The following is a 13,689-nucleotide window of genomic DNA, read 5'->3' as shown; positions in this document are numbered from 1 at the left end:
CTTGGGCCTCCATTGGATGTTATGAGAAAGTCTGGGGACAAGACACTCCCTTGCAGTGCAAGTGAGAATGAGATGATCTCTGATGGCTATGGGGGTAGAAATACAAAGCCCTGCCCATTCCCTTGGACATTTTTCTCTTTACAAAGCAAAAGCCTTAAGCCACTTGAGGAGGAAACAACAGATCCTCTGGTCCACAGAGACCAGGCAGAGATCCACTGATTCTGGGGGGAAAGTAGAAGCAAAATCAATCTGGCCCCAGTGATGGATAGGAATCCCTTGGGCCCCTAGATATATTCAAAAATAATTGTAACACACAGAAGAGTGGGAGAAAAAATCTCAACCCATAGGGGAGGAACACAAAACCCTCTTGGGCCCAAGATCTAATTCCTACAACAAGAAGAGGTCTGATCCCACTTGGGTAGGGGCAGGAAACTCCTGCTCAAGATCAACCACAGATGCGAGGCCGACTTTGCCTACGACAGGCCAGGAAAGTATAACATAAAACAGCCTTGCCTCCACTCCAGGCCCAGCACTGAATAACAAGAAACAGCTGCCTACCACTGGAGAAAGGACAAGTGTATGGAGAGAGACCCCCTCTGAAATACTGGCACACAAGGACACCTGAAATCTGAGGGGGGGCAGGAACACTGAGAAAAACTCTCTGGCATCCAAGGGCCCAAACAATGTGGGTCAAAGTAGAGGCAAAAACTAGATTTCAACCCAAGAGTCTGAAAATTTTATAGATGTTAGACTATACGTGCAAGGTATTAGCAGCCCAATTCTAGAGGAATTTGAAAGCGACAGTGTGCTGAAAGTAACAATAGCAGCAACAAAACACAAATCCAGCTCAAGCTGCAAGCAGATCAATTTGAACTCTCACACTACTGGCTTGACAAAAAGGCATGCCCATTTCCAGGCATAAATATTACTCCAGTCTTCACTATTCTATGCACGATGTCTGGCATTCAATTAAAAATTTTGAAACACACACATTAAAAAAAGAAAAACGGCCCATGAGAAAAGACAGAGCAAGCAACAGAAACAGACTCAGACATGACCCAAATGTTGGAAGTATTAGTCAGTAATTTTTTTGGGGGGGCTGCACCCATGCAGCATGCGGGATCTTAGTTCCCCGACCAGGGATTGAACCTGTGTCCCCTGCAGTGGAAGTACAGAGTCTTAACCACTGGACTGCCAGGGAAGTCCCCAGTCAGTAATTTTAAAATAACTATGACTAATATGTTAAAGTATCTAGTTGGAAAAGGTAGACAAAATACATAAACAGATAGGGAATTTCAACAGATACATGGAAATTTAGCTAAATGGAAATCAAATGGAAATGATAAAATTTATCAGAGAGGAGAAATTTCTTCATTAGACTTAAAACAGCTGAGGAAAGAAACAGTACAGTTCAAGACAAATGAAATGAAGAGAAAATTTTCTCATTAAAACACAGAGAGGGACTTCCCTGGTGGCACAGTGGTTAAGAATCCGCCTGCCAATGCAGGGGACACGGGTTCGAGCCCTGGTCCGGGAGGATCCCACACGCCGCGGAGCAACTAAGCCCGTGCATCACAACTACTGAGCCTGCGCTCTAGAGCCCGCGAGCCACAACTACTGATGCTGCGTGCCACAACTACTGAAGCCTGCACGCCTAGAGCCCCTGCTCCACAACAAGAGAAGCGACTGCAATGAGAAGCCCACGCACTGCAATGAAGAGTAGCCCCTGCTCGCCGCAACTAGAGAAAGCCCACACTCAGCAATGAAGACCCAATGAAGCCAAAAATAAAAATAAATTAATTAATTTTTAAAAAATCACTAAAAAAAACCCCACAAAGTGAGCAAAAGTTTAAAAAAAAAAAGAATCAAGCATACAAGACTTATAATACAATATCAAATATCAAACAGTCTAACATCATGTAACTGGAGTCTCAAAGAGATGAGAGGGAGAGGCAGAAGAAATATTTGAAGTGATAATGGCTGAGAATTTTATAAAATAAGGAAGACACCAAAGTACACATCCAAGAAATTCATAGAATCCCAAGAGGGATAAATACCAAACAAGACACAGACAGCTACACCAAAACCAAACTGCTTAAAAACAAGAATAAAGAAAAAAAAATAAGTACAAACGTAAGAATTACAGAAGACTAGTCTTCAGAAACTGTGCAAGCGAGAATACAATGGAGTAGCATCTCTTAAGCACTGAAAAATAAAAAAATCAAGACATTTTTAGAATTCTATTCCCAGTGAAAATACCTTCCAAAAGTAAAGGTGATATACACGTTTTTTAAAAGACAAACAAAAGCTGGGGGAACTCATTGCCATATAAGAATTTTAATACCAACAGGAGCTGTACAAAGAAATGAGTACCAGAACTGGTAAAAATTAAGGTAAATAGACAAGATTTTGGTTTTTTACTTTCAATTGCTTGAAAAGGTCACTGAACTAGAGAAAAGCAGAAACAATAGATCGTGGGCTTTATAACCTATGTAGAGGGAAAATATACGACAATAATGGCACAAGGGAAGGGAGGCAGGAGCTGGAAATATACTGCTATAAGGTTCTTAGACTGTACATAAAGTGCTGCAACGTTATTTGAAGTTAGACATGATAAGTTAAAGATGTACATCGCAAACTGTAGGGCAACCACTAAAAATTAAGTTAAAGAGGAACAACTAATAAGCAAGTAGTGTAAAATATACTGATTCCTGAGCCCCAGACTAAGAGATTCTGATTTAGTTAGTCTGAGGCAAAGTCCAGGCATCTGTCCTGTTTAAAAAAATCCCCAGAGGTCTAGTTGTGCCCAGCTAGTCTAATACTGAGAACTGCAGAAGAGGATCCTTAAAAAACTTTAAATTTCATACAGTAGGAAGAAGAAAAACAACAATAATATAAATGTTTATGGTTTGCAAAACATAGTCCTCTGGATCCAGGTAGGGAATTTGAAGTTGCATGAGATTAACCTCTAACTTGTCCAGAATTACTCAGAAAGTCTGTGGCGAAAGATGAATTAGGTGTCAGCCCCGGGACCAGCGCCAAGAGTAGGGTGACTCCAGTGAGACGCCTAGGGCGCAGCATTTAAGGAGGCTCTCACTCTTGGGGTAATGTTAGTGGACGGTCAGCCGTCCACGTAGGTGCCTCCTTATATTTTGAACCCTCGTGCCCTCACTTGTCTCACTGAGTCCCTGCCCCTGATGCTTGGTTAGTACTCAGAATTCTAGCAGTGCCCAGGTGTCTCTGACAGACTCTGTCATCCAGCTACCATCTGTCACTCTGTGCTACTCCTCTATACACCCCCTTCATGGGTGATGACAGGTGGGGCGGGGTAGTTTCTCTCATTTAGCTGCTTCCAACCCCTTTCACTTTACCCTCTGCACCGACCACTGCCGAGTGGTGTCAGTGGAAGGATGGCTGGCGTACCACGTTCACTCAAACTATGCGATGAATCAGCCCAGGCAGAGTAGAGAGAAGGGTGTTAACAAGGTGACAAAGCTCATTACTTTCAGCAGACATCTGTTACCTTCCAAGGAGCACTGCCCCTTGAGGTAGTGGCCTTGTGTAACTCTGTGGACACTTTTACAAAGCTCTGCTTTGTGGACTGGGTCGGGGGTGGGGAGGTTGTCCTTTAGTGTCTTCCAAAAAAGCAAATCTTGATGCTTTGAAGATAAACCTGATTTTTGAAAAGAGCCAAAATTCAGTTCCTTCCAAGCCTGGGAACGGTGCACTGGATCATCTTATTTTTTGTTCAAAAACAAGAAGTGAAGTAAATAATGTGAGTCATTTTCTTGTGTAACTGACAAGTCAATTACAGAGTACAGCTTACCATGGTAGAAGTGACATTTTGAAGGCCATCGCTCATTTTGACGCATATATTTTTGTGTTGGCAAAACATATCAACCTTATTGCCTTACCTATCTGATATTTGGGAAACCTGAAAAAAGAACCACATCTCCTAAGAAAGGGTAGAGTTAATACACTATAGCTTTCACATGGAAAATGATACAATTCTTATTTAATCATCCAATAGTAAATTTTATTAAATAAATTTACTAGCTTAATCGTAAATAGTTTAATTAAATGGCTTTTTAAATATTTACTTATTTTATTTATTTATTTATTTTTATTATTTTTGGCTGTGTCGGGTCTTAGTTGCAGAGCTTGGGCTTCTCTCTAGTTGTGGCGTGTGGGTTTTCTCTCTCTAGTTGTGGTGCTGGGGCTCCAGACCATGTGGGCTCTGGAGCTGTGGGATCTTAGTTCCCTGAGCAGGGATTGAACTTGTGTTGCCTGCATTGGAAGGTGGATTCTTTACCACTGGACCACAAGGGAAGTCTCCATTAAATGGTTTAATTAAAAGTTCTTCAGATTCCCCACTATGCATTGACCGTATGCAGTAAAGAAAATAATTTACTAAATTTTTTAAAAATTTCAACAATAACCCCAATTTGGAATTCATTTTGGCCCACTGCTGTAAATATATGCTTAATGGCTCATGCACAGCTGCCAAGATAAAATCTAAACTTCATTTTACAATAACTGCTAACAGCTGTAAGCCTATGTAGGTTGGGGACAGACTGGCTCTTATTTTAACATTGATTTTAGATGTCAGGGCTGCACAACAAAAACTGTAACACCAGGTGCCCTGCCAATCACAGTTGGAAAAGTCAAACAGCATCCCCTCATGAATGGTACTGCATAGCCCTTGCTGATGGGCTGCAGTAAATATTTGGAAATTTGCCTAACCATGCACACCCTGTTGATGTTAATGAGCCAAGGAAGTCAACTGTGTACCAGGCTTTGAAAATGCTCCACTGTATTTTTAATCATAATCCTCCTTTTCATCAATAACCCATTCATTACATAATCTCTCAGCACTCACTTTATGAAGTGACAGAGTCTGTATCCACATCTAACTTCCGTCCATTGAGTAAAAGGCACAACATCTGTGTATGTTCACAGAAGAAGTCTTTCAACTATTAGAAACAGCTATCCCAACTGCTCTCCAACCCCAAATTGTTTCCTTTCCAAGTTAAACACTGCTATTTCCTTCACTGTTCACCATATGAAATGGTTTCACAATTGTCTATCTTGGTTGAAACCCTATGTGGATGCTCTAATATTCTAAATGTGACTTCAGAGAAATAGAGAGAGAGATTATGTAGGCTCTTTCCATGATGCAGGTAAAACCATTTATCTTCAGGGAATCCAGCTAGACAACATGATTCCAAATCTCTCATGTAAGATGTTTCAGTAACTGGAGGATCATCTTTCTGTGTGACCTCAACCATGGACACCATGGACCACAGGAAAAGAACTGCTTAAACAGAATAAAAGGACTTCCCTGGTGGCGTAATGGTTAAGAATCCGCCTGCCAATGCAGGGGACACGGGTTCGAGCCCTGGCCTGGGAAGATCCCATATGCCGTGGAGCAACTAAGCCCGTGTACCACAACTACTAAGCCCACGTGCCACAACTACTGAAGCCCGTGTGCCTAGAGCCTGTGCTCTGCAACAAAGAGAAGCCACTGCAATGAGAAGCCCACACTCAGCAACGCAGACCCAACGCAGCCAAAATTAAATAAATAAATTAATTAATTAATTAAAAAATAGAATAAAAGTTCCACTGAGTGTTTCAACAAACTGAAAAGACTAACCAACATAATCCATCATGAGTTTATTTTAATCTCTCTCTGTTTCAACAAAGATACTTCTGTATGTCTTCTGAAATGTTACGCTCCTAGAGAGAATGGTCAATTTCCAAATAGCTACTGCTGGGCAGTATCATAACAAATAACAAACAGATCCTTCACACATTTTTGATGATACTAAGTTTTTGTTCCTAAAGCTCAACTTTTCAAATGTATTCTCCTGTAGTCAATCACAGCCTTTATTTGCTTATCTAATTTGTACTATCAAATATTATATGAATAATTTAGACAAGTTGCGAGGTTCTTTGAAATTTTCAAGTAGGAAGACAAACTTTTCTTTCACCTAATTTATTAGGAATTGATTTTTATGGAGACTGAATTACCACGCAATAAACAGTATTCTAAAGCGTGATAATAATTCTGAGACTGTTTGCTCCACAAATGCTGCAAATTCCAAGACAAAATGTCAATGCCTATCAAATTATCTGAAGGTATCTCAAAACACATTCCCTGTGTACAGAATTTTAATTTTTAAAAAAATTGTTTAATTTCTCAGAAAATTTTTAAAACTGACTTAATACGTTTCCAAATTAAGATGTAGCTATACAATGATTCGGTAAAGCATTCTGCGGCCTATTATGATAACATCACCTAGAATCCGTCGTTTGGATTTTTTCTCAGGGACATTTTGCCAACAAGGCTAATGTGTCCAGTCTGATCCACTTAGGTTTTTGTCTGGTGCCTCTGGTGTCCCAAAACACACTTCAGGTGTTGGCCATCTAGCTTCAGGCATTCTGTGTGGGACTGAGGAAACTAACGTCATTGATAGGAGTATAGTTTTGGCCAAGAAGCCTCACTATGTTTCATGGCCAAGGGCGGTGCACATTATTGCGGATAGTTTCCTGGTGTTTGGCAATGGCTATAAAGAAGGCCAGGTAAAAATGGAACTTCACATCAGAGATCACCTAGTAAGATACTGAAAATGCCCATGGACACCGGTTCATGGCCTCCTTGCTCTACAGGAAGGGCAGCACATGGCTTACCTCTGAGCTGGGAGAACAACTAGGGAGCAGATCTATTAACGCTACCATTTGCTATATACAGCCGTGATGGTTTAAAGACCATCTACACCTTAAGAGTCAATTTCAAATCTGTGATATTCAATCCTTCACTTGTATATTTTCCTTTCAATGAATCCAAGTGTCAAATAAGACAAATGTTTTAGACAAGATATTTTTAGATCCAGATGCAAATGTATTTGAAATGCTTACATCTTAAGAATTCAATGTGAACCTGAAAATTTCAAGGAGAGAAAAAATATGCAGGTGTACTATGAACATATGCAAAATAAACAGTAAGGAAAAGATCAGATTTTGCTCTCACATATGCAATGAAGTTTCTCCCTTCCTCACGACCTCTGTTTATTCTAATGGCAATTCTTGCCAAATGCCATATAACCAAAAGGTTTGAACATAAAGAAGACTGGAATTTTTTGGTATCTCTGATTTATGATTTTATAGGATTAAAAAGACTTCCGTAGAGAAATAAAAGCTGAAGCAGTTCATTAAAGGGGGAAATGTGATTTCTGGAACTATATTTCATTTTAAACTGTTAGGAACAGGATAAAAATCTCATGCTTATATAAATGAAAAGTTACCAACTGTCTTTGATGTCAGCTTGAGGACTTTTAATTCCGCTTATCTCTTGCCCATGTTTTAATAAGAACATGGGACCATTCAATTCTTCCCTTTATAGACACAGAATAAAATACCTTTATGTCAGGAAATTGGCCCAGATAGGTGTCCAGTGTCAGCAAGGACCCATCCACTAGTTTTTGATGGAAGTCTTCCCACAGCACATCACATTTCTGAAAGAAAAAGAGAAATAAAGAGACAACTGCAGAATTATTTTAATTGGATAACTTTCACCAACTTCTAAAAAACCTGAAACTATAAAATTAAATAAGTTCTACTTCCCTGGCTAGTAAATGCTAGAAAAGTGTGGATTATTTAAAAATACAGTAATTTGGCTACCAGTTTTAATTTATAATATAGGCTACCTAAGGGCTCAGCTCATTTAAAAATGTGTTTCTGATTCTGAATTACTAAAGAATGCAGAAACTTCAAAAGGTCCCCAGACTCCTATAAATGGACTTTGGGGCTAGGAGTCTGCAAAGAATTCCACCAAGACAGTTTGCTTCTGAAGCAATCCATGAAATTAGAAACCACTCCAGACAAAAAACAAACCATTGCTGAAGCCTCCACATGGAGAGCAGAAAATTTAGTCATACTGGGAAGGGCCCTACCATTTATGGAATATCAATTATGATAAACACAATGAGTATTAGATATTATTATTATTGTTACTTCTATTACTGTCAAGGCATTGGGTTAAAAGCTGTATGTGTCTCTGTGTGTATCTGTGTGTGTGTGATTGAATTCTCGCAATAGCCTTATGAAGAAAGTCTTACTGTTGCCATTATACAGAAGATGATGCTGAAGTCCAGAGATGTTACATAATTTGGCTAAGGTCATGCAGCTGGTATATGACAGACTCTGGTTTCAACCCTTGAATTTGAAGCCCATGATCTGTCGATGACACCAGGCTGCCTCACCAGAACAGGGTTCATATCCCAGCTGTGTGACTTTGGAAAACTGAACGTTCCTGAGTTTCAATTTCTCCAAGTATGTGAGTTGACCACATAAACTTGCTTCACAGAATCCCAGGCACGTAGTAAGTGCGCAAGAATATCATTCCATATTCCTCCCATTACTACATTTGGCGTCTCCTGACAACGTCTACCCTTTCTTTTTTCTTAGCAATAGAACGTCCAGTTTTAGCCGGGCACACGGCTGCCTAGGATACAGACCATACTTCCCAGCCTCCAATGCAGCCAAGTGTAGCCATGAGACTAAATTCTGCCAATGGGATGGACTTTCAAGAAGTGGCCCTAAAAGGAGGCTTGTCCTCCACGCTTCCTCCTTCTTGCTGACTGGAAGACAGAAATGAGAGCTGATAGCCAGAGCTCAGAGAGTCATCTTGAACGTGGAGGTGGCAGCAGGGATGCAAAGACAGGCCCCTGATGCTCTTGGGTCCCCCATACCGCACCTGGGCTGCCAACCTCCAAGGTCGGTTATGGGAGAGAAGCTTCTCCCTTCTTGAAAACCACTTTTTTTTTTTTTTTTTTTTTAAATCTTGAGCTACTGTCATTTTTCAGTAGTAGACACAAGGGTGATGTTTTTTTTTTTAATTAATTTATTTATTTTTGGCTGTGTTGGGTCTTCGTTTCTGTGCGAGGGCTTTCTCTAGTTGCGGCAAGCGGGGGCCACTCTTCATCGCGGTGCGCGGGCCTCTCACTGTTGCGGCCTCTCTTGCTGCGGAGCACAGGCTCCAGACGCGCAGGCTCAGCAGTTGTGGCTCACGGGCCTAGTTGCTCCGCGGCATGTGGGATCCTCCCAGACCAGGGCTCGAACCCGTGTCCCCTGCATTGGCAGGCAGACTCTCAACCACTGCGCCACCAGGGAAGCCCGAAAACCACTTTTTAACAGTTGATTTGCTTCTCTTTTTCACATGGTAAAACCTAATTCTAATTGTCATAGATCCTTATCAAGAATTTTATGCAAACAGGGACTTCCCTGGTGGCGCAGTGGGTAAGACTCCACGCTCCCAATGCAGGGGGGCCGGGTTCGATCCCAGGTCAGGGAACTAGATCCCACATGCAAGCCACGACTAAGAGTTCACATGCCACAACTAAGGAGCCCATGTGCCGCAACTAAGGAGCCCGCCTGCTGTATCTAAGACCCGGCGCAACCAAATAAATAATTAATTAATTAATTAATTTTTTTAAAAAAGAATTTTATGCAAACAAAAAAATTTAAATCCACCATACAAAGAGGCTTATCTTATGATCTGAGCAGACCCCCTGAACATGCAGTGTCAGGTGCTTCACCATCAAAAGATTCCAAAATTCCTGGCAGCCACGAGGATCAAGGTAGGACAGCAGCTGGTTCCTTAGGAATCAAGGTCAACAGTGGCATTTGCCATACACAGAACTGTAACGTGGTGTTCTGAAAAGCCATTCACACAAGTTTCTACCATTCCCTTAAAAATTCTTCTTTTCACAATGAATTTTTAATTATACACCTCTAATCAGAAATTTACAAAACGAGTTAAGCCTTTAACAACACGCTGTTGAAACACAGTGTCTTTATATTTAAGAAATGTGAGAAGATGCAGTTCCTCAAAACTGCATTGGAAAATGGTGTGTGGAGGCTAGTTTTGCCTAATTCACACACTGAAAGTTTTCAAAAGAGGTAACGGAGCTCACAAAGAGCCTTCTTCATAAACAGATCTCAGTTTCTATCATAGTCGTAACAAGATTATGACTTGTGATCAATGTGGGGATGTCAGAATTTTCATGGAGCAGCCCAGGAAAGATGTTAACCCATCTTTCCAAAGGCTGCACAGATGATCAGCATGTCACGTACCAGACCCTTCCTTGAGTTGTGGCGGCCATATCTCTTAGGTCTTCTGTGCCTCATGAGAAGCAACGAGCTCCCATGAAGCGGGCATGATGACAACCGTTCTTTGTTTTAACAAAGAACTTGGACATGAGAAAACCCCTGACAGCAGGCTTCCTAAGGTCAGTAAAAATCACACACACTGTGCACTAGGTCGAGGATGTGAATACACAGACTTAGTGTGTTATTAGGAGATACAATTATTATTCTCACTTCGCCGATGAGGAAACTAAAGCCCAAGAAGATTAAAGAACTCATCTGATGTCACATCCCACTCTGCCTTCTTCAAAGCAACAATAACCACTTTCTCACTTCCCAGAGCCAGACAGCCCTGAGCTAGATGGTGCATTTCAGGTGTTAAGACATGTCTAAGGACGAAGCCTTTCATTAGTTAAATTCCTATTAGCAGGCTCTGTCCTCAGCCCTGCAGACCAGTGAATGGACCATCTGGTGGTAAAGTGAAAGGGATGCTCTCCCCAGATCCTGTGCCTGCTTTCAAGGAGGGATGGGGAAGAAGGCGCAGTACATAAAATCAGGCCATGAGCCGGTTCTCCTACTGGAACGGGCTAAGAAGTGTAGTAAGGGACAGAAGAGTGCTATTCTTATGTTGAAGAAAACCAATCTTTAAGCTGCAGCTTTCTACCCAAGTGGCTTTATTATCATGTTCACTCCTCACTGCAAGTTTGGGTTGATCTGGATGGTGGAACTGCACAGTGCCTTCTGGGTACATGGTGTCCCCTCATGATTAGGGCCATGAAGTGGTGAGAGGGGGTCAGGGGATGGGCTGAGTGAGCAGGACACGGTGGGAACCTCACAGAAGCCACCCCGGGGCCTCTCACATGCTGTGACCACCTCTTACCTCGCCAACCATTTTCACGTCTTCACGCCCGTACCAGTCGGGCTCATAGACTTCATGCAGCGACTCGGTGAGCTTCATGGAAGCCTCTTGCATGCCTAGCATTGGAGAAAAACAACTCCTGTTAGAGAGAGGTGGGTGAGGAGTCTCTTCCTCCTTTCCCTACTTTTCAAAGGGAGAGGAAAAATCTTGAATACTTGCTAATTGTTTAAGGAAAACCTGGGCAGGCACAATTGCTGTTTGCCCCTGTAGTCCTGATTCTGACTACAGCGTGCATTTTCTAGTATTTTTAGGATAAAGATACATGCTGGGTCTTGAAAAAATCAACAAGGTGTTCTAGTCTAAAAACACCAGTAACAATATGTCCTATTATGTGTGCTGTCACTTGCTACATGGCATGAAACCGTAAATGTATGGGACATCTAGAATACTTACCTACAAAACTAAAGAGTTCTAAAGCAATTAATGCCAAATGACTTTAAATATTAGAAATAAAGCATTCTGGGGGGGGGGGGAGAAGCAGATAGAAGCAAAATCTATAGGATTTTCAGGCATCACTGAAAGGGCTTTAAGTGGCCTAAAATTTTTCAAAAGAAACAAGAAGTTGTTCTTTTTCCATTACTAAAAGCTATACATACAGTTTTAAGTCAGAACTCTCAGAAACCTTAGAATTCTTAAGTCTATGGGTATTTTCAGAATTTTCATTAAGGTACAATTTGGTATGTTGCAAAAATACGGTTATAAATAATAGGAAAGATATAAAGTTTCCCAGTGCAACATGGTGATACAAAGTATCACAAAGTCTTTTCCAGACTCCCTCTGCCCCTCCTTCAAAACATGGAGGGTAAAGTGTGGATTGCCGTGGAGACAGCTCAGGGCTGGGGACAGAACAAGGTGGAGTCTTTGGCTGGTGACTTGGAGAAGCGCCTCTTTGGCACCAGACTCTCCCTCACAGCTGGAAGGTGAGACCTGACCGAGTTGGTGTCCTGGTCTTTGTCACTAGGGGATATGAAAAGGGGCTGGATAGAAGGAGAGGAGAGAAAAACCATAGTGCTGCCATTAAAAATAAAAGACACATAAACTTAATGCCAGTGAATCAGAGAGGGAAAGTTTTTTGTTAAACTGAAAGCTGCAACACTCTAGACTCACCCACATGCTTGCTGAATTTAAGACAGTCCGTTCTGGGTTCAACAATGAGAGAAAAGGACAAAATAAAAGAAGATGGCTGAGGAGTTCGAGGTTTTTGAGCACAAGCTGCCTGTTCTCCTTGCTTGGCCCTTGCAATAAACCTTTCTCTGCTCTACAAAATAAAATAAAAAATAAAAAGAAGATGTCTGAAATGATCAAAGTATATCCTCGAAGAGTCACACAATGGAATATTACTCAGCCACAAAAAAGAATGAAATAACACCATTTGCAGCAACATGGATGGACTTAGAGATTATCACACTAAGTGAAGTAAGTCAGACAGAGAATTTCATATGATATCGCTTATAAAATGATACCAATGAATTTACTTACAAAACAGAAATAGACTTATAGACATAGAAAACAAACTTATGGTTACCAAAGGGGAAAAGGGTCAGGGAGGGATAAATTAGGAGTTTGGGATTAAAATACACACACTACTGTATATAAAATAGGACCTACTGTATAGCACAGGGAACTATACCCAATATCTTATAATAACCTATAATGGAAAAGAATCTAAAAAAGTATATCTGTATATATTTATATATATTACATATATAAAGTATATATATTTATATATATATCACTTTGCTGTACCCCCTAAAACTAACACATTGTAAATCAACTATATATCAATACCAATTTTTAAAAAATGAAATAAAATACTAGTCCCACCCCACAAAAAAAGAGTCAACATCTAACTTGCTATTTCATAATACTTTTCCACTCTTTAGGCATAGACCATCCCCCTTTTTTTCCCCCTATAAGATGCAGATATATATTGGTCTTTGCACATGAAAGGTATGTGAAGTGTGAAATCCTGTGACCCTCTCTCCATGAAAAGCACATCATTGAACATGTTAAGGACACCCCTTACAATGAGGGGTACAACCCACACCTGCTGAAATGACTTGGCAACCACGTGATGAAGCCCGGCAGGCTAAGGTAGGAAATAGCAGTGATGACTCAATTCTCTGGGGACTCTGATGAAATAGCATCTTGTAAGTGTAGAGACAGGCAAAAAGTAATGCAAAAACCTGCATCCGTCCCCTAGCATTTCGAATCCAAACAAGGAAGAATCTGTCTTGTGGTCACCAATGACATGGCAGGAACATTAATTTCAAGTGTCCATGTCTACCCCTCCCTAAGCAAATCAATACTAAGAAATGTACCCTTCAGATTCATACCAAAAGTGAATCACCAGTTAGAATTCTATAATCCAGATGCCAAAAGGCTTCTGAAGTTTTCTTTTAAATCTTTGTCTTGAGTCAGATGGAAATTATATACAGCTGTTTAGGTAGGTTCTTAATGTCTTAAGAGAAAGAAAGAAGAATATGGCATTGTAGGACGAAACCTTTGTGGTACAAAATGAAATTGTGCTGGATTTCCCTGGTGGCGCAGTGGTTAAGAATCCGCCTGCCAATGCAGGGGACACGGGTTTGATCCCTGGTCCGGGAAGATCCCACATGCCGCAG

General features: G+C 41.0%; 1 protein-coding gene across 5 annotated transcripts in view; it reads right to left on the bottom strand.

The window, feature by feature from the left end:
- AMPH (amphiphysin) overlaps nt 1-13,689 on the bottom strand; it is a 178,015-nt gene that overhangs the window by 64,891 nt on the left and 99,435 nt on the right. For all 5 annotated transcript variants that reach the window (XM_082473483.1, XM_082473484.1, XM_082473485.1 and 2 more), the window contains exons 4-5: nt 11,027-11,121; nt 7,419-7,514 (exon numbers count right to left, since the gene is read on the bottom strand). In XM_082473483.1, coding sequence (XP_082329609.1) covers nt 7,419-7,514; nt 11,027-11,121 — 191 coding nt within the window. The remainder of the gene's footprint in view (nt 1-7,418; nt 7,515-11,026; nt 11,122-13,689) is intronic.

This window comes from Balaenoptera physalus (genome assembly GCF_965194825.1).
Source record: "Balaenoptera physalus genome assembly, chromosome: 8".
NCBI lineage: Eukaryota > Metazoa > Chordata > Mammalia > Artiodactyla > Balaenopteridae > Balaenoptera > Balaenoptera physalus.
Note: the sequence above shows the minus strand (reverse complement) of the source record. Positions and strands in the feature narration are given on the sequence as shown.